This window comes from Pholcus phalangioides, unplaced genomic scaffold (assembly GCF_987345545.1).
Source record: "Pholcus phalangioides strain wild (caught in Gottingen) unplaced genomic scaffold, Ppha-v1.0 ptg000018l_1, whole genome shotgun sequence".
NCBI lineage: Eukaryota > Metazoa > Arthropoda > Arachnida > Araneae > Pholcidae > Pholcus > Pholcus phalangioides.
In genome coordinates this window covers 606,215-632,196 of record NW_028301611.1, presented here as the reverse complement: position 1 = coordinate 632,196, position 25,982 = coordinate 606,215, and the positions used below count along the sequence as shown (strand labels likewise).

General features: G+C 34.7%; 1 protein-coding gene across 1 annotated transcript in view; it reads left to right on the top strand.

Annotated features, from left to right (window-relative positions):
- LOC149071492 (sodium/potassium/calcium exchanger 2-like) overlaps window positions 1–25,982 on the top strand; it is a 203,735-nt gene that overhangs the window by 108,998 nt on the left and 68,755 nt on the right. The window contains exon 2 of the mRNA XM_089247910.1: window positions 13,375–14,520. Coding sequence (XP_089104036.1) covers window positions 13,582–14,520 — 939 coding nt within the window. The 5' untranslated portion in view covers window positions 13,375–13,581. The remainder of the gene's footprint in view (window positions 1–13,374; window positions 14,521–25,982) is intronic.

Here is a 25,982-nt window from a genome sequence, read left to right as displayed (position 1 = left end):
TATAATGATAAATCGCATAAAGGCCCTTGGTCCGCGAACCAAATATGGCCCGGGGGTTTATCTGATGCGGCCTGCTCTCCTCAAACCTAATTTTGTGAAAATAAACTAAGTGGCACATTTACAGATTTTAAATTTAAATTTCCCGTGATAAATTCTAGAGCATTTAAGCTGCCCGTGGCACATTTTCAGATCACTTAAATGACCCGGAACACAGTTCTAGAACACTTAAGCGATCCCCAGTGCGGGTCTACATTACTCGCGGCACATTCTCAGATTATTTAAGTGATCCGCGGCATGTAATTACGGATCACTTGAGTGATGCGGGGCACAGTTCCAGAGCACTTAAGCGGCCCGGACATATTTCCAGATCACTTGGATGCGTGAAACATTTAGAGATCACTAAAGTGGCTCTGTAGGGCACTTATCAATGGGGGGGGGGGAATGTTACTTCAAGTACCCACAAACTATCGAAGGTTTTTCTCGTTTTTGCCGCACCGAGTAAGATGCCATCAAGAGTATTTCATACCTTCATAAAGGGTGGTTGATGACATAAGCATTATCCAAACCTCCCTCTCTCCCCCCCCCCCCTCGTCATCAAAATTCAGCAAATCGGAAACCCCCTCCCCCCCACCGTTGATGACGTAATACTCGAACGGCCCCCTTATGATGCGTTCAAATATCATATCGGGGAATCATCGCAAAGTAATTTTACCAAAGCTATGCGAGTGAACCCGGGGGTAACAGCTCGTTCAATTATAAAATGCAGAGATCACCATTTAATTACAAAAAGACGAGATTCAACTTCTAAACACACAGGATTTTAATGAAAAAAAAACAACTATTTAATCAAAAAATATGAGATAAATATATATTTAATGCTAAAAAAAAGGCATCAATTCATCAACACACATAGCTTTCATTAATTATTATTCATAATTAATGAAATAATTATTATTCATAATTATACGAAAAAAACAATGATCGAAGGCTATGCATTTCTGACGGAGTATAAAAGAATTATGAAACCATACTTTAAAAGAGAATCTCGGAATCATGAAATAGACGCTATAAAACACGGAGCACAAGAAATTCACAAACATCTCGTAAATCTCGTGAAACCCTCGTTATAAAGCTCGCTCCATTACGCCATTTATTCCGGAAAAGAAAGGCGATTTTGATCTCTTTCTCTCGCCATTTTCGTCCCCCTCAAGCCCTTTTTTTCCCGTCATTATACGGGGGTTCCGTATGTTATTAAACCGTAAAAACCGTGAAGGAGAGACGGGGGAAAAAAATGGATTTACAAAGTTTAATATAACTTATAGAAAACACTGCTCGAAAGAAAGAAAAACATATTTTATAAGGCATATATCGTAAATATATCGTCTACTGTTTTAAAGGTATCGTCGAACCCGGATATAAAAAACTCTCTTTTTTTAGCATTTTTTACGGCTCCGGAAACAATAATTCATGTGATCAAGGCAGCCGTAAGATTGAGGATACCGAAAAATACAATTTTTATTTTCGAATAATATTTTTACTTTTTTTTTCCTCAATGCTAAACACGGTCCCGGATTCAGATTTTTGGCATAAATAATCCGGCGCTTTGGGTTTTTATAGGCGCGATTTCGTTCGAGGATGAAATAAGACTTGGGTAGTGTACATTGATGGTTCTTCAGGGAAGGATATTCCCCGATTTATGGTTCCTGATTCATCCCGTGTGTTTTCTAGGGGGTTTTCACAGTATCTCCAACTATAAAAATTTTAATAGTAATTTATGGTTTTCTATCAGTATTTGTGGAATGCATCAGTAGCAGGTGACAGTTACTGGGTGTTCAAAAATTGAAACAACACGAGATAAACATTTAATCAAAAAAATAAGAGATAAAAATTTAATCAAAAAATAACAAATAAACATTTAATCAAAAAAATAAGAGATAAACATTTAATCAAAAAAATAAGAGATAAACATTTAATCAAAAAATAAGAGATAAACATTTAATCAAAAAATAAGAGATAAACATTTCATCAAAAAATAAAAGATAAACATTTAATCAAAAAAATAAGAGATAAACATTTAATCAAAAAATAAGAGATAAACATTTAATCAAAAAATAAGAGATAAACATTTGATCAAAAAATAAGAGATAAACATTTAAGAAAAAAAAAGAGATAAACATTTAATCAAAAAAATAACAGATAAACATTTAATCAAAAAAATAACAGATAAACATTTGATCAAAAAATAACAGATAAACATTTAATCAAAAAATAACAGATAAACATTTGATCAAAAAATAAGAGATAAACATTTAATCAAAAAATAAGAGATAAACATTTAATCAAAAAAAGAGATAAACATTTAATCAAAAAAAGAGATAAACATTTAATCAAAAAGTAAGAGATAAACATTTAATCAAAAAGTAAGAGATAAACATTTAATCAAAGAATAACCGATAAACATTTAATCAAAGAATAACCAATAAACATTTAATCAAAAAAAAAGAGATAAACATTTAATCAAAAAAATAACAGATAAACATTTAATCAAAAAAATAACAGATAAACATTTAATCAAAAAAATAACAGATAAACATTTAATCAAAAAAATAACAGATAAACATTTCATCAAAAAGTAAGAGATAAACATTTAATCAAAAAATAAGAGATAAACATTTAATCAAAAAATAAGAGATAAACATTTAATCAAAAAATAAGAGATAAACATTTAATCAAAAAATAAGAGGTAAACATTTCATCAAAAAGTAAGAGATAAACATTTAATAAAAAAAAAGAGATAAACATTTAATCAAAAAATAAGAGATAAACATTTAATCAAAAAATAAGAGATAAACATTTCATCAAAAAGTAAGAGATAAACATTTCATAAAAAAAAGAGATAAACATTTAATCAAAAAATAAGAGATAAACATTTAATCAAAAAATAAGAGATAAACATTTAATAAAAAAATAAGAGATAAACATTTAATCAAAAAATAACAGATAAACATTTAATCAAAAAATAACAGATAAACATTTAATTACAAATACTGAGATAACCACCTCAGTTACAGAAAGTAAAAGAAATAGTTACAGAGAACCATTTAATTATAAAACAAACATTCAAATACAAAAAATGCGGAGATAACTTTTAATTTACAAAATACCAAATAACTATGCAATCAGAAAATACATACGAGATAACCATTTAATTACAAAATGTACGAGATAATCATTTAAACATTTAATTATGAGAATACAAAGTCAAACATCGAATATATTCAAAAATACGAAAAAAAAACTATTTGAGGGGTAATAAGGGGAAATTTTTTTTTTTAAGGAACATTACAAAATTTTCTATTCACTTTAGGCACTCAATTTTTTTTCCACAAATACTATGGATATTTTTATGAAATTTAACGCGAGCATTTAGGATTTTATAATTGTTGATTTTTTTTCTCGAATTTTAACTTCAACAACATCAACCACAATCATGGCGATAGTGGTCATAGGCCGGCGTCTACAAGTAGTTATAAGATAGAATTTTGAAGAAAATCGTGCAGAAAAACCGCTTCAGAAGTTAGCGATTTATTCACAGAGAGTGGAAAGAAATAGTAGTGTGACTGCATCATCCTCCACCACAGACCTGGACAAATGCATAAATTTGGATTTCAAATAGCGTGTTTGCCTAAGAAAAAACCACACTTCTTACTCCCGAGCTTATGTTACAAAAGTAGGCTTCCATGGGGTAAACTAGCCTAGGACAACGCACTTTTCAGTTTTGCATGTCCCACATCCATCAAGGCATAAGCGCTTGGCCAGCACCTCCTAAAGATAGAAGACCTCTGCACGGGTTGCCATAAACGCCATTCATACTACCCAGCAAGTTTGAAACACTTTGAACATTTTGAAACACAGCATCCTATTTCGTTTCTTCTTATTTCGGCGTAGAATCTTCTTGATTGGCTCACAAATACCGCATAGTGATTAGATGTGGGGCATAGAAATCGCCAATTCTGAACCAGATCATTTTTTTTCCGCACAACGATGTGATACTTTTTTCCCTGATTATTCTGAGGGAAAATGGATTATACTTACTAACGTCACAAGCCGCGAGCGGAAGCCTTCTATCTCTAGGATGTGCTGGCTTGGCGCTGCAAACACAAAACATTCGCTCAGCAATGTTCGAAACGCTCAGTGAAATTCGTCACCCCCGTTATGGTGTTGGGCTGTATCGCGTTGGGGGATGGGGGGGGGGGAAAGGAAAGCTTTGCATTTTGAATGTAACGGTAACTCCTAGTGTATACCAAGAAGTCTTAGGCCATTTCATGCTACCATCAGGAAGACGATTTCACTGTCGAACAAGATTCTGCATATAAGAATTGGCTTGAAGGAAATATAATTAAAGTGCTTTCCTGGTTTGCAGATTCACCCGGTTTCAGCTCAATAGAAAATCTGTGGGCAATCATGAAGAGACTTAAACAGCCATTCGCCCCATAGAACAAAAATGAACCTTTGTCTTGAAATCTGTGTCGACCAGTATCTAGCAACGACTGTAAAAAACTAGTCAATAATATGCCAAATCGCTAATGAGATGCTATCAAGGCAAAAAGGGACGCCACCAAGTATTGAATGTTTCTGTATTGTTTGTTTTGAAAAACCAATATAATTATTCTTTCCAGTTTATATTAGATTTTTTTGAATTAAGTTCAAAACCATTAAAATTTTATGATTTTTTGGAAAATTTCATTCCGTTTTTTTTAATGTGTAATTTTTCTTTTGCAATACATTCATCTACGAACTATGCAGAATCTGTTGCACTCGTTTGAAATGTGAAAAATTATATTTTCATTGAAATATAATGCGAATTTGAAATACAATTTTGCATTTTGTTTACTATATTCTAATTTTTTTTTTTTTGAATTGTAACCATTTCAAAGAAGAAAATCTCAGAATTGTAAATTAACTGCTATAAAATACCAGGGGAGAAAAAAAACTCTCACAAACATCTCGTAAATCTCGTGAAACCCTCGTTATAAAGCTCGCTCCATTACGCCATTTATTCCGAAAAAAAGGAAAGCGATTTTGATCTCTTTCTCTCGCCATTTTTTCGTCCCCTGAAGCCCTTTTTTTCCCCGTCATTATACGGGACTCCGTATGTTATTAGACCGTAAAAACCGTGAAAGAGAGACGGAAAAACAACAAAAAAAGTTTTAAAAAATTCAGTATAACTCAGGAAACACTGCTCGAAGGAAAGGAAAATGCATTTTTAAGGCATATATCGTAAATATCATCTACTGTTAAGGGTATCATCGAACATGATATAAAAAAGTACTTTTTATTTGCCATTTTTTACGGCTCTGGAAACTATAATTCATGTGATCAAGGCAGTCGTAAGATTGAAGACCTATTCTGAAAAATACAATTTTTATATTCGAATCCAATTTTTACTTTTTTCCTCAATGCTAAATACGGTCCCGGATTTAGGTTTTTGGCATAAATAATCCGGTGCTTTGGATTTTTATAGGCAATTTCGTTCGAGGATAAAATAAGACTTGGGTAGTGTACATTGATAGTTCTTCAGGGAAGGGTATTCTCAGATTTATCGTTTCTGATTCATTTCGTGTTCGAGGGGTTATCAGTATCTGGAGCTATAAAAATTTTAATAGTATATAAAATACTGCAGTGAGTATTAGTACTGTATATTGTATATATACTGAAGAATCTCGACTATTCGGCTTAGCCTCTTGGCACCATGACGTTGCCAAATCATGGGATCTTTCCGCCAAACGTCGCCAAGTTTGTTGGCAATTTGGCGATATTTACAGAGAAGTGCATTGATTTTCATTTCTACATAAGATAATGACTTTTTACAAGCGAAAAATGACTTAATAAAGGATAAGAACTATTTACAGAATTTTCGTAACACTATTTTTGGACTTCCTTTTTCCGTAATAAATTTTCAACACGTGCAGTAGACAACAAACATTTACATTATGTATACATCTATGCATAAAGTACTCTGAACGGTATATTTTTTAATCCAATATACTTTAACTTAGAAGACACATTATTCGCGGCGCTTTTTTTGCTCGCCTAAAATGAGTATAATAACCTTGTACTATAAATACAATCCCTCCTTTATCCTTCCTCTGGTTTTTATACTACTAAAGGGTATCTCATATGGCGCGTGACGGAGAGCGGCCAAAGAGGAAAGAAGAATACAGAGCTCTCTCCATTGAAAGCGCTACCGAACCTTGACCATATGACACGTATTTTACCGGACTTTTTTTGTTTCAATCAATGCTCTTCCGAAAATTTTTCTTTTCTAATTTATAGATATGAAGAAAGACATCCAATGATATTCAGTTGGTATCAAATCTATTTAATCCCACAAGCGGCAAAACTAGGGTTACTATATGCCCTGTATTTACTGGGATAGTCCCGGTTTTTCTTTCGTCCCGACTTTTTTGGTAAAAATGTCCCGGTTTTTCTCGTACTTTCAACGAAGCCAACTTGACTTTTATTCTTTCGAAACAAATGATTAAAATTATCTTCCCAACTCAGGGACTACATTACGATAAACACGACTACAAATGAGAATACTTATGTCACATATCTGTCATGGTTTTCTTTTAAATTCACTACAATTTTATAAGTGCCGCTTCATTTACCTCGATTGGTGCCCTTTTTGTGATTCTAGCATGGGTTGGTGACTTTGCTTACTTTTGGCATCATTTTTGGCGATTATTGGCAATGTCCCGTATTTTCCCGTATTTCGAAGACCATTTGCAAGTATTTTTCTCGAGTAAATATGGTCAGTCGATACAAAACCATAAATGCGCCTCTGAATAGCAAGAATGGTCGAATTTACAGAAGAAAAAACGACTTTCTGCAAAAATTGCTCTGAACGAGTTGCTACAGATGGGAACAAAGGAGAAATAAGAGAAACAAATGCTCTCTTATGTTTACATTCATAACATTTTCAGATAAAACGGAAAACACCAAGGGACACATTCAGTTAAAAGCGAAGCATTTTTATAGAATAAATGCCCATAAAGAGGGGAAAGAAATTATTATTATTACTATTTCGCAGTTCTGGATGTCACTTGAAACAAATTATTCCTGTTAAGCTAAACGGAAAACACACACATGGAACGTATAATATTTTCTCTACGATTTTAAACGATTCTATTCTAATTTTCGTTTGAAAATTAGAATTATGGTGAGAATTTAAGCATTTTCATGAAATAAAATATGCGATAATTAAGCAGCGAATAACAAATTTATTGTTAAATTTATTTATTTCGCCATGTATTTAATTGGAATGCCAATATTCATGTTTGTACAGGGTAACCGGTAAATGACTACACCATGAGTACACAAACTTTTCATAACCGCGCGCTAGATACTGATATATATATGGAGTGGCCCGCATTGCGGGACAATTCGGCCGTTCCGGGGTTTTTTTTTTATTATAAAATGTCCCGTTGTTCCCGCGTTTTCGACGAAAAACTTACCCTCGAATTTTTATTCTTTACTGAAATCAAGGATTGAGATTATTTTCATAAGTTATAAATTAGATTATTATAATTATGACTCGCTAGTTATCAAAATAAATTAGTCATTAATATATTTGTCACGCATATACAGTCGATTCGCAATAACTCGAATCGAAGTATCGGTATCTAATTTAAGTCGAAGTTTTCATCCACCTCCAGGACATACTTCCATATTTTTTAAATGTTAAAATTTTCCCTTAACTCAAAGTCCGGAGATGAGAGAAATCTAAAAAATAGCATTTAGCAGTAGAATTTTTAACACTTATCAATAGATTTTAGCATTTAGCAACAGAATTTACCATTTAGCAACAGAATTTACCATTTAGCAACAGAATTTACCATTTAGCAACAGAATTTACCATTTAGCAATAGAATTCTGTTTAACAATTCCTTCAGCTTAATTCATTCAGAATTAATTCATGAGATTCATTCAGCGGATTCACATTTGTCTGCTTGCAAAATGGGAAGGACTTTCTCACTAAAGGACAAAAAATAAAGAGACAGTCAGAAATCACTTCTTTTTCTGGCAAAATATAAATATAGCCCACTTTATTTATGATTGTATGCGTCCGTTTCCATATAATGCAGTATTTACGTCTAGTTTATTTCTGCATATTCTCATTCAATAACTGAATATGATTAAATTAGAATAACTTATCTTTTCGAATTTTCTTCATCTCCAGTGGTGTTTGGCATATTTTACTAATACGATATCCGTAAACAGCGAAGTTATTTTAATAAACGTTTCTTTTCCCCACTCTCTGAAATCGGAATTTCTGATAAGTCGAACTAACGATAACTCGAAGTATTTTGTCGGCAGCTGCACATTGAACTTATCGGTATTTGACGGCACATTTTTCTTTTCTTTTTTTTGTTTGTAAATTTCATTTACGTAATCCATTGCGACACGCAGTGAACCTCTATTTTCCGTTATTGTGCGTTTTTTCCCCTTTAATTAGACAGAACACGTAACAGTATACAAAAGAAAGCCAGATGACAAGACAAAAATTCACAAAAAGTAAACAAAACAAAAATGGACATGTACATACACCCACTTTGTGATGCTCAAGGGACTAATCGCTATTCCAGAAGGTCAAAAATAATTTGTATTATTCATTTTCTATTTTATGCCAAAGCAACATTCATACCGTTCTATTACCACATACAGTAATCATTTACACACGTGTACACGCATAATAATTTAATTTTTGTAATATGTCACAAAAAATATATTGCATGGTATGATCTCTTCACACTTTGATGATCAGTGATCATACAAATTCTGAAAATATACATATTTTTTCGAAAAATACCGTTATCCTCAAAAATGAAACATGTGCATTGGGAAAAACTTTTTCAATCCATTTATTTTTATTGTATTAGTGTTTCGAAAACAATACTTTTCACGAAACAAATAATATAATAATGTAATTTCGCATTAGTATGATTAGTAGCTTGATATTGTTTCAATATTTTTGAAGCAGTGTGACTACAACTTTTTTTAGAATAATGTTTTATTTGTTTTTGGCACTTGATATTCAATTCTTAATCTAGTTGATGGTCTATTTTAATTCTTTATCAACCACATCCTACATTTTCTTTTACAAATTTTATTATTCTGTATATACAGTTTTGTCTTATGGATAATGCATGACACTCAGTTTTGTTCCGGTTAGATGGAATATTTTTATTGCGTATCGGATTTTATTATATATATTATCTAATTTATTATGTCAGTATAGCACGCACTTCCCCCAAGCACAGATTAAACGTGCTACATTTGAGTATATCCACGCGTAAAATATATCTTTTATAAGAAAATCTTCATCTATTGTATTTTTAAGTCTGTATAATACTTAATTATACGCTGCAAAAGCTCGAATCTTTTTAGCAATTTTTCCACAGTGCAAATTCCATTTGAGGTTATTATTATTATGCCCAGATAGTTATAGTCGGAAACTCTGTATGTTTCTTGGCACTGTGCTACACTTTGACTAAGGGAATGGTTATGAATTTTTAATATGTATATTATCAAAATTATTTATGTTCCTTGTCTTTAAGCAAATATATTTAGCGCTCTGAATATTTAATTGCAGTTTGTTTTTACGTAGGCAACTATTTATTATGAAAAGGTCTTCTAATTTTTAAAAAAAACTTGTTATTTGCATTTCTTCTGTATGTATCGTCAGCAAAAGATATTAAGTTTCCATTTAGTTTAAGTTTGCAAAATTCGTTTATTTATATGAGGAAAAGTTCAGGACCTAGAACTGATCCCTGTGGTACACCCCCCTTTTTTTACTTCCAAAAATGTACTAATTTTTGTTATTTCAATTGCTTGTTGTATATTATAATAATATGTTTCAAGCCATTTCAATAGATTTTCATGTATACCAGCGGAGTAAAGTTTCCTTAGGAAACTTAGGTCAACGTAATCAAAAGCCCTTTTTAGATCTAAGAATACGTTTACTGAATATTTGTTTAGGTTGTATGCATTATTTAATCGATTGCATAAATCTGTTATAGCTATTTCTGTATTTTTTTTCTTTTGAAATCCATATTGATTAGATGCAAAAAAGTTTCAGAGATTTAAAAATTTAACAGTTGTTTCTTTATGCATTTTTTTATAACCTTTGAAAACAGAGGTAGAACAGAAATCGGTCTGTAATTTATCAAATCAGCTATATCTCATCTTTTATAAGTAGTGTTTACGAGGGAATATTTGAGTTCGCGTCACAAAAATCCGTTTGATATTAATGAATTCATGAGATTTGTTTAGTACCTCTAAATACGTTGAAAAAATTGTAATCATTTTAGCGGTAATTTTATCACATTCCCGTGATTTGTTTTCATTAATTTCTTTGATTACAACCTTTATTACTACATCACTGGTTTCAAAATAAAACATTGATATTTTACCTATAATAATAATGATGATTTTAATAATGTAATTTTTGTAATGTAATGTTTTGTAATTTTTTAATGTAATTGTAATAATAATGTAATGATAATAATGTAATTTTTTTGCTCCGTGTTTTATAGCGTCTATTTCATGATTCCGAGATTCTCCTTTGAAATATGGTTTCAATTCTTTTATACTCCGTTAGAAATGCATAGCCTTCGGTCATTGCACTTTCGTATAATTATGAATAATAATTTCATTAATAATTATTCATAATTAATGAAAGCTATGTGTGTTGATGAATTGATGCTTTTTTTTAGGATTAAATATATTTATCTCATATTTTTTGATTAAATAGTTGTTTTTTTTCATTAAAATCCTGTGTATTTAGAAATGGAATCTCGTCTTTTTGTAATTAAATGGTGATCTCTGCATTTTATAATTGCACGAGCTGTTACCCGCGGCTTCACTCGCATAGCTTTGGTAAAATTACTTTTATTAAACAGAATTATTTGAGTTATTACTATTTGTTTGTCTTGTGCAAAAATTATGCCCATTTTCTTCTACATCCTCCAAATTTCTGTTTATGAAATCCACATTGAATCTTTCAGCCATTTCTGAAGATCATTGAAATTCTATTGATATGTTACTCTTTACATTTTTGTTCAAAACGGTTTCATTGATACATTTCCATTGAAGTTTTTTTATTTTTTTCACAATGTTGAAGTTGTTCTTAATGTATTTCTGTTTCGTGGTCTTTATTATGAGTTTTTTTTAATTCTCTGCCGTAGTTCTTGTATTCTATTTCAAAGGATATTATGTTTGAATGTTTTTTTGTATTTTTTGTACGACTTCTCTTTGTAGTTTATTCTATCTAGAATTTCTTTGATAATCATTTTTTCTTGGATGTTTTCTAATCGTTTTTGACCATAGGTTCGAGTCCAATGTTATCACAGCAATGAATCGTCTATATTTATTTTGACTATCACTCTCTCCAATCATAGTTTTTAAATTCAAATTTTAAATGTATTTTTCAAATTTTTCATAGTTTATTGTCGTTATATATTTGTTCTGTTAATTTTTATATTCTTTTCCAAAAAGTTGATGCATCGTAACCTATTATTGCGCAATGGTCAGTGACTTGAGTTTTATAAACAGTGAATTCTTGTTTGCTTGGTTCTATGGAAAGCATGGTCAATACATATTTTAGTTACATTCCCCTCCCTAGTTGTGTTTTCGTGTAATGGATGAAATTATAATAATTTATAATTCTATATATCAAGATATAATAATAATATATATCAAGATATTTTGATGTTTCAATGTCTTCAGATTAATATTTATATCACCTACTATTAAAGTACAGTCGAATCCCGTTTTAACGAATACCGTTATAGCGAAAAATCTCTTTCTAACGAACACTTTTCTAATCCCCCAAATAAGTTTACGTAGGAACAAAGGAATAGGTAACCTGGAATTCCTTTATAACGAAATTTTGTTTTAACGAAGTGATTCCTCCAGTCACCTGGCTTTCATTATAACGGGATTCGACTGTATTACTTTTCGAATTTATCATGTATAACTCCAGTTCATCATTAAATTGTGATATGGTGTAACAATGTTATCTATAGATTTATAATATTTCTAATTCGTAATCAGGAAGAAAAATGCCAAGTTCTGCTACTGTTTGGAAATTATAGCTTTTTTTTGTATTGATCTGATTGACTTGTTTATATACATAATAACCCTCTCCAGATCTATTGGAGGTTCTACAGTTTATGTAACTGTAATGCTCATTTATATTATCTGGAATATAATAATTTGAATGATTCATCTGTTTCTATCAATATTTCATTCAGACAAATAATATCTATTGATACATTCAAAGACTTTAAAAACCGTGAAGTTATCAAAATTTGCTCTTAAGCTTTGTGCTAAGTATTAAAAATGATAGTGTTTATTTGTGTTAGTGGGTCTTTTGAAAAAATTTTGAACTCCAATTTTCTCCAATGGTTGTTGGTTTCGTGCAATTAAACTTTACTTACCTTTCGAGAATTTTTTTGGCAATAATTAGCAATTTTACTAACCTCTGACGATTTATTTATGACAACTTTTTTTGGCTACGAGTGGTGATGTCCTGTATGGATCCCGATTTCCTGTATTTTTATGAAGGAAAATGGTCAGCGTAGGAATAATCATATTGTGTTGTGATATGTGATATATGGTATGTATGTGTATATTGATACATTTCTATCGGGACACTTTTTGTTGGCCGGATGGATCCCCTTTGCTGCCACATTTAGCCAGCGGACAGAAGGTTGTGCACCTTTGGACTACAGTCGAATCCCGTTATAACGAACCCCAAGAGATCGGGAAAATCACTTCGTAACAACGAAATTTCGTTATAAAGGAATTCCAGACTATATTATTTCGTTTCTATGTAAACTTATTTGGGAGAATACAAAAGTTTTCATTAAAACGAGATTTTCGCTCTAACGGTATTCGTTAAAACTGGAATCGACTGCATATATTTCGAAGGATGATAATAATCACAACAAAACTGGGGTTGGCAATAGGAATGCACTATTGACTGCACTATCATTGGGGAGACAGGAAATTTATGAATCGTAGGTGTTGCGAATCCCTCCGGAACATCAGACTGCGCAAATATCTATCAGAAAAATTTGCAATTTATTTAAAAGTTTAATCTCGTCCCAAATTCATTGGCTCCTAAATGAAAATGCAGCCAACAGTGCAACGGTTTGCAACAGCAAACCATTTTTTTTTACTTCTCACTTTCCTATAGTGTTCATGATATTTCAGTTATCATTCTTACATGCTTTTGAAATGAAAGTTCAATCGAAAATTTCACTTACACGAAAATATTTTGGCATTGAAATTTTTGTCATATTTCAGGTGATTTTCTGAAGCCATGTTCATGATCTGGGATAACAAGTTCTCCGATGATCAAGGAATATTAATATAATCAACGGAAATGAGCTTCTTGAAGAAGTTCGATTTCAAAAGCCACCCACCTTTCGCCAAAAGGTGAAACAACAAAGTAAATTGTTCCGAATCTCGTTCTTAGAAAGGAGAAGAAGAAGAACCAATTCTTCCATCTGAATGGTGGCGATGAAAGTCATCATCAACAACGGGAACAGTCGCAAGATGAAACAATATCGCTTGAGGTGGAGGAACCCAGTACTCGTCTTCGTATCGGCGGTGTTTGTCGTCGTGTACTTCTGGTACCTACGCGTGCCGGTCGAAGAACGCGAGACATGCGTCGGCAGTGTCACGAACAATCGACACCGCATTGGTGACGACGGAATAGTCTCCTCATCCTCCTTGGGTTTGGATCACGTCTGGTACTTGGATACGATGGCGCGGCACCTGCTTCAAGCTGAACCGACGGCGAACGACACCAACGAAGTCACGACGACGACAACGGAGGCCAACGACACCGACAGCCACCAGCCTCAAGCACAATTCCCCAACGACCTGTTCACCTACGAACAGAAGCGGCACGGAGCCGTCGTACTGCACCTTTTCGGCCTCGTTTACATGTTTGTCGCCCTGGCCATAGTGTGCGACGAGTTCTTCGTTCCGTCTCTGGACGTCATAACGAAGAAGTTGGATATATCTGACGACGTGGCCGGTGCGACCTTCATGGCCGCCGGCGGCAGCGCCCCGGAACTCTTCACCAGCATCATTGGTGTGTTCATCTCTTACGACGACGTCGGGATCGGCACCATCGTCGGGTCGGCCGTCTTCAACATACTGTTTGTGATCTCGATGTGCGCGATCTTTAGCAAGAACGTCCTCAGCCTGACGTGGTGGCCGCTCTTTCGCGACGTCACTTTCTACTCGGCCAGCCTCATCACGCTGATTGTCTGCTTCATGGATAACGTGATCCAATGGTATGAAGCAACCATCCTTCTCGCATGCTACGCGGCCTACGTCACCTTTATGAAATTCAACGAAAAGACAGAGAGAGCTGTCAAATCATGCCTCAACAGGAGCAAGAACACCAGGGTCGGGAGCAAGGACCACCTGATAACCAATGTAAGTAGCATTCACTTTTAATCATTCTATTCAAAAAAGAAAACGTGTTCGTCTGTTTTGTTTCCGTTTACTGCCCTGAATCTTTACAGATTTATTGACTCTACTCTATGCAGGCGGAATTTTAATGCATTGTTTACAAGAGGTTTACAAATGTTATCATCACCCCGATATACGTATAAACGGGAACTGATAAGAAAAAAGAAAACCCCATCTGTCTTACTTCGGATGGGGGAAAAATATCGTCAGTTTTGAGCTATGTATCTCGTAGGGTGTCACCAAAGCAAGGATGGGATTGAGTGTGACCAAGGTCTACCTACTCTCTGTGCAGACAGGTTTTCAAATGTGAGACTGACATGCATTCGTTCCTTAAAGTTGGAAAACCATAGAAAACAAACCAACTTCAGCCGATCACCACTGTACCACAAACGGGGTTCAATACGAACGATGGGAGTCCAGCACAGTGTTCACACAACCACAATTTGTGAATCATAATGAAAATCTCCAAAAGTCCCTGAAACTCAAGCTTTCAGGTTAAAGTGAGGATTCTTTGGAAGAGTTGACTAACACTGACTTTTCCAGAACCTTCCGTCTGAGACTTTATCCTAGAGAACAGTGGTTTTCAAATACCTTAAATCGTGGGAAACCCCCCCCCCCCACGGAATTCTCTACCATTAACCCCCCCCCCTTTTAGCAGAAGAAACTACATCCATCTATCAGCGAGAATGTTTCCGAACAACGAATGACATTTTATCCAGTTTTCTAGTAAATGAGATACTATAGCAATGACAAATATAAATATAACGCCACAACAGGCAAAATGCCCAACGAGGTGGCTGAGAAAAAGATGCCCATAACAAATATGGATATCCCCACGTCGGGAATCGAACCCGGGTCTCCTGGGTGAGAGCCAGGTATCCTAAGCACTAAACCACGCGGAACCTCTGCTGGACTGCAAAAGAACTAAAACAACGTGTCATGCTCCTATCGAGAGATGTCAACACAAGTACAATTTTTGTTTAAAAAAAATCATAACGATGTTACCACAGCAGTCTACCAACGTTTCTGTGGGTGCGTTTTCGGCATAAAAGAACACCCCCAAATGGGAACTGCTGCCACGGAACATATCACGGCACAGATAATCCAAATAATAAATCTAGCTGTACATCTCATTCATGAATGATAACTCTATCTCTCGCACACCAAACTGACTGACGAGTTCAACGGAATATGAATGATTACAACTTCTGAATATGCAGGATATACATTCATTCATCATTCATTCAGCTTCCACGAAATGAGAAGAATGTGGAAGAATATCTCGCTCGAAGCAATTTGGTCCCTTGGTAATGAATATTCTTCTGCGCGAGACGATTCTAAGCTAGAGAGACTCTGATTAATCCTTGCGCAAAAGGACACTATTGATCTTTTAGTCTTCAAGTAGTAAATTTCTGTATGGCGATATGACAGCAGTTGGTAAGTAGCACAAGCTTTTCGAATCCTCCGTGAACTTGATATTACTTTCGTGGCGGATCTTCTGTTATTCGCGGAAAGATCGCGAAAGGATTAACAAAACCTTGATTGCGGTGTTTACGAGGGCCTCATTTTATGGCAGCAGCCAAAGAAAATTGATTGCTTTGTTTTCGATCTGTACCAAATGACTTTTATACCCTTCCCCCCCCCCAATATATTCTATTGATAACTTTATTTTTAGATTTGGAATCCAATTTATCTTCATCGATCATGACAGTAATTACACCAAGATCTCTCCATTTTTTCCGGCTCCTCTATGTTACTTACCCATATACTTCCTTATATCTAATTTCTTCTTCTTTCTTTTCTTTATTTCTACCTCTTTTTTTCCTACCTTTCTGATGTTTTTCTAACTCTTAGTATTTCCCGTGTTACTCTCTTACTTTTATCTCACCCTGTCTCTATTTTACTTTCGTCATCTATATCAATCTTACTCTCTCCCTTCTTATATTTTTCCCCATTTTCTCTTTCTCTCACTTTTTCCTTCTTTCTTTATTGTATTTACTGTTTCCCCCCCCCCATCTTCTTCACTTTTTCTTTCTTTCGTCGATTCCTATTTTCTACCATTCTCCGTCTACCGACCTGCCCCTTCTATTCCATTTTTATTTTCCCTTTAGTTTTAATTTTTGCTCTTTCACTCTCTGTTCTATCTTTTCTCTGACATTTTGTTTCTATTCCACCCCTTTGTTTCTTCTCGTTCACTTTCACGCTTTGTTTTTCTTTCCCTAGACTTTTCTCTTACCACATTGTTTTCTTACCTTCTCTTTCCATTTCTCTTCTCCTTTGTTTATTTTTGTTCCCCTTTTCCTTCTTTGGCTTCTCTTTCTCCATGTTTATTTATATTTTCCATATTTCTCTTGTTTCTATGCCATCTCAACACTTTATTTTTTAACGTCTCTCTCCCTTCCTTCCATCTTTGTTTCACCTTTGCACACTTTTCCTCTAATTATATCTACCGTACAGTCTTTCCCTTTTGTTTTCTTTTTCCACTCTTTTCTTCCTTGTTTCTCTTTTGCACTCTTTAATTTTTATTTCTCTTTTCCACTCTTTTTTGCTTCCCTTTTCCACTTTTTTTTTTGCTTCTCGTTTCCACTCCTTTTTTTCACTTTTTTTTATCACTTTTTCCTTTTTATTTCCGTTTTCTACTCTTTCCATTTTTGTTTCTTTTCCATCTCTCCTCTTTCTTTCTTTTCATCTTCACTTTCTTTCTCCTCATTCTCTTAACGCCTTTATCTTCCCTGTTCTTCCCCTTTATTTCCTTCACCCCCTTCGTTCCCCTATGTTACATTATTGTAACTCTCACTCTGTATTTTCTCCTCACCATTTCTTCTAGCGAACCCTTTCTTTTGCCAACCACTTCTATACCTCACATTTTGTCTTTGTCTTCTTTCTTCTTTTTTTCTATCTCATACTTTTTCTTTTTTTCTATCTCATACTTTTTCTTTCTTTCTATCTCATACTTTTTCTTTCTTTCTATCTCATACTCTTTCTTTTATCTCTATTCTTTTCACTTTTATCTTCACTTTTATCTCTATTGTTTTCACTTTTATCTTCACTTTTATCTTTCTATTTCCCCTTGTATATAATCCACACTACATTTCTTCCCCGATGATCCCCTAGGCGAGATCAATGCCAAACATTTTTCGTTTTATTTTGGAGAACAGGTACAAGCTTCATGCGATGGATGTCATCGATTTTTGCGAAGCTGTTCTTGTTGCTCGACTGTCTTCGTCGTCCGTGTCCTTTTATTGCCTTGAATCTTTATAGATTTATTGATTCTACGCGATGCAGGCACAATTTTATTACACTGTTTACAAAAGGCCAGTGCTTTTATCACTTCGAATGAACGGATTCCGTGGCTGCACAGTTTCTATTCGAGAAACGATTATTTTGACTTAAATGATTTGTTTACTGTGTCATCATTGATATATTTATTGGCTAATTTTTTAAGTTACATTCTCTATAAAAACACTTCCAGCTGGATAAACATGGGCAATAAAAATTTATTCGGACAACATGTAGCAAGCAGTAATGACTCGTGATCGGGGGGGAATTAGATACTCCCGAATATGGATGGAAAACTGCTGTTAAAAAAAGTGTCGGTCCTTTCGATCAAAGAATGACCTAAGAATTGAAAGAATGACCTGTATTTCTCCTGCGTCAAAAAATTTAATCTCGAAATATTGATTCAAATATTTTTAAATATGATTAGAAACATGATTAGCACATCTAATGAGTTTCATCAAATGAATCCAATAAAATTATTATAATAAAAATTAATCGAGTTTGACAAAAATTTTCGATAATTTTTTTATTAATTCTAATAACTTAATTTTTAATTTAATGTTTTTTTTAAAATTTTTAGTATATTTTCTAAATTTTATTTTATTTTTACTTTTGATTCAATCGTTTTAAGCGTTTACAAATTTTTAATAAAAATTTCAATCGAATTTAACCAGATTGATCGAGTCGATTAACTCAACTAAAGTTTTTAACTGCGATTAAAACATCGATTAACAGACCCAATCAATCTATTAATCGGGGACCTGCCCTAATTCCAATTCTTTACAACATTTACATTTCTTTCAGAAAAATATTCCGATAGGAAGTAGTAAAAAAAATTTATGTGTGACTAAATGGTGATGATATGTGTCATCAAACTATACTCATAAACAACAGAGCATGAATTTCACCTCCGCATTCAATAAGTGTTATCCATTGCACGTTTTTATTGTTCTAGGGGGGGGGGGGAAATGAAACACTTTGGGACTGTGAAGTACAGCGTCACGACCAACGAATATTGCCATCAACCCATTTCCTGATGGCTTTTTTACTGTCACGAATTTTCAACACGTTGAGCAAATTCTACCGCATAGGCAATAAATTTGCATATGCAGCTCTGTATTTTTCCCTGGTACCCATCGATCATTTTTTCGGACACTAATGCCTTTTTCAAACATTTCTTTCCCTATGGCATGAAATGCATATCAACCAAGAGATGAAAAGTTCCAGCTTATACTGATTACTTCTCCAGAGGACTCCGAATAGTGGTGATTCAATCAGAACTACACAGTATATAAATAAATGATAGAATGATTGATTGCTTATCAGTATGTACGGGCCGTGAAATACGGAACGGTATTTTATGATTATTTCTTAGGCGTCTGAAACATTTCATAACAATTGTCTTCTCTCTCTCTCACCGATGTTTCAAAACCTTCACGTTACGCCACTGATTTTTATTTTTTCACAAATAAACACAGTACGGAAAAATTACTCCCTCTGACTGTCTAGTGATTTTATTTTTATTACGTAGAAATCCTCTGAGAAAAGAATGTTCCAAGATTTTGTCTCATCTAATCTCACCAATATCTATCACTATTGTTTCATTACAAATAAAGAAATGTTTTTCTTGGGCTACATAACGATAAATAGGAAAGCTTCCTAATGGAAAATGTCTTCCTCAGACATTCTTGTCTGGAACAAAATGGTAACAGAAGTATAAAGGAGATAGAAAACTGTCACATCAATCTTCTTATTGATCATAAACTTTTCTTTGTAACTCGGATGGTAAGTATTATATAAATTGTATTGTTGCAGAAAGTTAATGTTTTACATTGGCTGTGTGAAATATATATATATAATAGTTTTCTGTTGTATTTATGATTCAGGGGATTCTCAGCCAAATCTGATCATTTCACCTGACCGAAACTCAAAATCTTCCACTTTTTGACAAACTTCTTTGAACAGTTTATTCAAAAAAAATTTCTTACTTTTTTTAAAATCAAAACTCGTAAATTTTCTCTGAATTCTTTGACAAAAACTAAAATTTCCGACTTCTTTGACCGGAACGCAACCTTTCCCTGACTTTTTTGACCAATTTACTTAAAAAAAGGTTTCTTACCTTTTTTGATCAAAACTTAAAAATTTCCCTTTGTGTTTTTAACCTAAAACTCAAAATCGTTCTTGTTTTTTCTACAAAACTCAAAATTTACACTGACTTTTTTGGCTTAAAACTCCCAGGAAAAAAAATGTAATTCAAAATCTTAACATTCAAACGATTTTCGAGTTTCAGTTTCTTCCTTGCATAGAATTTTTCTCTGACTTTTATCAAAAATATGTATACTTTCCTGACTTTTTTAACCAAAACTCAGAAGTTTCTCTGACATTTTTGATATGATGACTAATAAAATTTCACCAAACTTTTTCACTGAAACTCATAAAATTTCCCTGACATTTTTGACCAAAACTACCAAATATAGGAATGCAATTGAAAAATCTTAATCTCCCAAATGATTTCGGAGTTTTGAGACTTTTCCACTTTTTGCCAAACTTCTTTTAACAATTTACCCATAAAAAAAGGTCTTACTTTTTTAAATCAAAACTCATAAAATTTCCTCGACTTCTTTGACAAAAACTGAAATTTCCGACTTCTTTGACCGGAACGAAATATTTCACAAAAAGTCTTTCCCCTTCACAGAACTCTTTATATTTGTCTACTATCGCCATACTTCTCTGAAGTTTTTCTTTCCCCCTTGAGACTTCCCAACTGACTTAAACCCCGCAATTGAATATGTGGAGCGGAATGGCTTTTATCAAAATCTTCTAGGTTGAACTGATTGGTATTCAGGCCGGATCCTCGGGAAGCTTTCGGCAATGATCGCATAAAGTATTGCTCCGTTCAGGCACAACAACAGGACACCGCATTAGATATTATATCGTGTTAATGCACCGATAACGCGCAGCTAGGCTCCCTTTTGCACAGTTAATGGTAAAGACTGAACTGGACGGAATAAACCTTGCATGGCTCTGAACTAACTATTACGGATCGGTCAAGAGACTGTGTCGTGTTTTCTCGCCTCCCCCCCACCCTTTCCACCAACACTATCCTACGACCCATCTGGCAGGCGGTTCCTAGCGGAATACGCGGTCGACAACAGGAAAACCTCTTTAACTAATTTATACTAGTTGAATAGGCGACTGTTGGATGATATGTGACATCTTGCAGAGAGGTAGAGCTTGTATATATATAGGCATGACCTAATACGATTAAATGTTCGCAGCATAGCTATGTGCTTGACATGAACTGAATCTGTCAAACCTGTCGTTAAGCGAAATGGGGGCTCGCTCGTTTGATATGGTGGAAGCCCATTACGTCTTACATCGCATTAAATGCGACATCAGTCTTGTGTGTGACCCATTAAAATTGAACATGCGTTTCAAATAGCGTAAAGTATATTTAGTATGAGAAATTATTTATCGCATAGCTGTGTGTAAATATCATGCAATGAATTTATAGTATCACTGTTCCTGTATATTTGTAGTTATAAACACATCCATTTGCTATTAATCAGCAGTATTTCACTGACAGTATTCAACATTACGGTTGGCATAGATCAGTGGCGTTCTTGACGGTTTTTTTTTCAGCCGTGACCCAAAATCAACAAAAAGATTAGCTTCTCGACCCATGGGACTGTTTGTTTTTCGAAATTAGTGAAACCAGCGGCACAATAAGTGAATTTTTGTAATAGGACTGTAAGTGGATTTGCACGGATCATCTAGGAAGCTCCTGCCAATCTCAATTGGGGATCGTGACCCATAACCTCAAGAATCCCTGACTGAATGGATTTATACGACCCATCTCAGAATCCTATGTGAATCAAGTTTGGGCCATGATTATAGTTCAAGAACCCCTGGTTGTGTAAGTGTATTTATACAACTCTTTTCGGAAGCTCTTGCGACCCATAGCTTATAAGGACCCTTGGCATAGATCTATCAACGAGTACAGACAGTTAAGAAGTATGGTGAACATTTGGTAAGATGTTATAACAGCGTCAGTCACATGAAACATCCAAATGAAGTATGAGATCTACCATATAAGAAATCTAGGAAAACATCTTACAATTTTGAAAACGACATTCTAATTTTTCGTTAATTTGCCTTCCGGAATAATAAGTAGCTATTTTTTGAAAATGGTAGACAGCCCTCTGCGAAGAGCTTTAAGGGCCGCGTGTTGCCCGCGGTCCATGCATTGAAGAAAATATCTAGACGCTATTTTCGCCAGGATCATAGTTGAGACACCATTTTTTATTCCTCTGAGCATCGTCGATAAGCTTCTTTTTGCAGGAGGAGGAAAGTGGAGACACTATTGTTCGCGAATGGTCTTTGAGATACGATTGTTACTCAAATATCATTAAGACGCTATTGTTGGTTCAGACCACTTTTGACGCACTGTTGTTGGCGCAGACTAACTTTCAGGAGTTATTTTTGCTCAAATATATGTGAGCAATCTGTAGGCTCAGATCATCCCTGACTGGCTTGTAGGCTCAGACCCATCCTTGAGACACTATTGTTGACCTGGATCGCTTCTGAGGTGCCAGCGTTGCTAGAGTACCGTTGAGACATTATTATTGGGTCAGATCATCCTTGTGTGTGAGAGAGACGTTATTGTAGGGTTAGAGCATCCTTTTACAGTGCTATTGTTTGTTTAGCTTTATACTATTTTTGGGACGCTATTTTTGTTCATAACAGCGTTCATACGCCATTGTTGGTGCAGACCATCCTTGACAAATAAGCGTTGATTGAATATCGTTGAGACGTTTGTAGTTGGAGGACATTCTTGAGATGCTATTGTTGACTCAGATCACATTTCAGGTAATATCGTTACTCAAGTATCATTGAGACTTTGTTGTTGGCTCAGATCACCATTCAGACGCTATTGCTGGTTCAAATCAGACCACCAATAGGACCCTACTTGGGGCTTAAAATCATTCATGAGAAAAATTGTTGTTCTTCCAGTATCGCTGAGATACTTGATAGTCTCAGAAAATTTTTAAGATGCTATATATTGATGTTTCAGATCTTCTTTCGAACGCTATTGTTTGAGCAGAAGATCATTGAAATGTTATTTCATCATCACAATCACACTATTATTTCAAAGAAGTGTTCACATGCTACCACGCGTGAAGATTAATTGAGAAATTCGGTTACATTTCGATGATTATTATTTTGTATTAAAACACAGTTACAGGGTATTACGCATAGGTATTCTTCATATAGCCAGTCGAGTTGATGCTTTTTAAGACATTGATTTCCAATTGTAGGTCATTTCATAGGTTACATTACGTAGAAGAAAAACTATTTGGGCTCCCCATATCGGCAGAAAAAAAAACTATTCCGGGTCACACTTAAAATATGAACGATAGCCGATAGCAATAGCTGAAGGCAAACTTCAAATCTTAAGCCAAATGAGACAATTTGAGCACTTTTTCTAACGCTTTGGTGGCCAAAAATTGAAATCTACACACAATTACATTAAATATTCATAGATATATATATATATATATATATGTATTGTGTCGTGTGTATTTTTTATGAGTAGCATTTTTTTAGTATTTTTTATGAATCGATTGTACCTTGATATTAAGAGAATCAGTATATGGTGACAAATTGAATGTATTGATGTAACAAGGGCCCGGTCGGTCATGTCCTAGAGTAACATTGGCCGTGGCCTTCTCGGCTGCCTGAAACCCGCCTGTATGATACATATTTTATGTTTTGTTTACTGAGAGGCAGAAGATCTGCCTATTTAATTTGAAACCAAGAGCTTTGGTTTGATTGTATATTGTTTTTGTGCTGGGGTACTGATGAAGCCATTAGTAGAGAATATGGTTTATGGGCACCCAATAGGAACCCCTAGTATAGTTTTTAATTTAGGTTGGGGATAAGCTAGATCTCCAGGGAGAGGAGAGATAATGATGACGATGTATGGCACAGTTCCACATGCAACTACTTCTCACCACCGATATAGGGACATTTAATTTTTAAAGAAAACATCTTGAGCGGGATTCCTCACTCAGCGTCCGATTAACAGATCTTGTCGTGTAGCCCAACGGGCCAGGACGAGGCTTAGATGACGTATTTTCTGTTTTATAGATTACTTATTAGAAAAAAAAATACATTGTTCTCCTCAACTGTATGTGGCCCAGAAAACCTCGGATTTCACAATCCTGGTGTAGGAGGGACCGACACTGATATATAGTCACGAATTTCTTAGAATTCAATACTTCTTGGGCGTCCATTTCCATTCAAACTGGCAATGTTCCAACCGGATACTCTCTCTCTATCCACGGATACAAATCCTGAATATATATGTATACCGACATATAATCAAAATACACAGCATCGCTTTTATGTGTACACAAACACATACGGAAAGTTCCCAAAATCTTCCATAAACTTGATATAAAACAACAACAAAAAAGTATATATATATTCAAATATCGATTTTGTTCAGAGAGAAATCATTGAAATACAGGGAAATAGACGTGAAAAGGAAAAATCCTATTTCCAAATACGACTCCGGATTATTTCGGGGGGGGGAAAAAGGGGAAAAATCGTGAAGGTTTAATTCAAAAAAACATTCGATTTCATCTTTAAGAATATTTTTCGAATCGGAGAAATTTCCATTAAAACGAATTGCGCAATCGAAAGGAAATTTCGAACGTGATAAAAAGAGGAAAATGGGAAATTCTCTCGTACAAGACGTTATATTATCGAGAGAAAAGCAAGTTCTTAGCAAATATTTGAATAAGCAAGTTTTATATCATTACCGTTTTTTTTCCCTTCTTGCTTTCCTTTACTTGTATTAGAAAGTGGATTATGTTGCAGCGGATAATCTCATTAGTAAGCGAAAGCCGATTAAGAAAACAAAAGGCAAGTTCATGTTGAAGGGTGTTTTTTGTTTGTTTCGTTGGGCGTATGACGTACATGTCGTAAGATCACGAAAGTAAAAGATTTTTCCATTTTTTTTAAATCTTCTTAATCTCATCTGTTTGACGAACAAAAGAGCTCTGTTTTTCTTTTCTGGGGTTATAAAGCAATTTACGCTCCTAGAGTAGCGTCGCTCAACCTATTTGCCCTTGCGAAACCCTTGAAGTATTTTACACGTGCCGGGGAATTATATCCATGTGAGAGAATCTCCGAAAAAGAGAGTCATGGCCCATACCTCAAAAACACTTGGCTTTAAGCGATTCGTACGACCCTTCTCGGAAGCCCCAGCAAATCGAGTTTTAGTCGTGATTCGTGATCCGTAGCTCAGGAGTCCTCGATAGAGCCTGGGCGGTGTACAGTATGGAATGAAATGAGCTCAAGAGCCCCAGGCTGTTAGTGGATTTACACGGCCCCACCTTGCAAACGGTATTGATGTTAGAATGAGGCTTTCACGGCCAGTGTCAAGATCAGAAGAGGCTCCGGGCGTTTTAAGATCAATATTGATTGGAACACCCGCCGTGGCGTTGCATGCGTGTTCTGGGAATCACCCGTAAAATATCTATCTTCCGGAAATCGCACTGAAAAACTTCTTTTATGAGAATCATACTTGCAAAATAGCTTCGTCCTGTGAATCACCTGGAAAATACCATTGTTCAGGAAATCCCACTGAAAATATTCTACGTTCTGAGAAATAGCCCGTAAAAAATCTACGTTGTAGGGGAATCACCTGTAAAATATCTATTTTTTAGGAAAATTTAAAAAAACCACATGATCTCTAAAGCTAAACCATCGTTTTTCAAACTTTTCCCCTACTCAAACGAACCCATAGGATCCTATATTAAATCAGTTGCTTCTATCGTCCCTCTGGACCATTCCATGCTACCCTCGACTGGGGTAACCGATTATGGAATTCTCATTGACGAGCGGCCTAGGTTTCCTGAACATTGTTCAGCGGTGGTAAAAAAGAAATGTTCGGTTTTATTTTCAAAAGGTGTCTTCGCGTTCAGGTTGTCATCGCGTTCAGGTTGTCAACGCGAAGACACCTTTTGAAAATAAAACCGAGCATCCCATTGGCTTTTTTACCACCGCTGAACAATGTTCAGGAAACCTAAGCCGCTCGTCAATGAGAATTCCCAAATCGGTACCTTAGTTGCATCCGG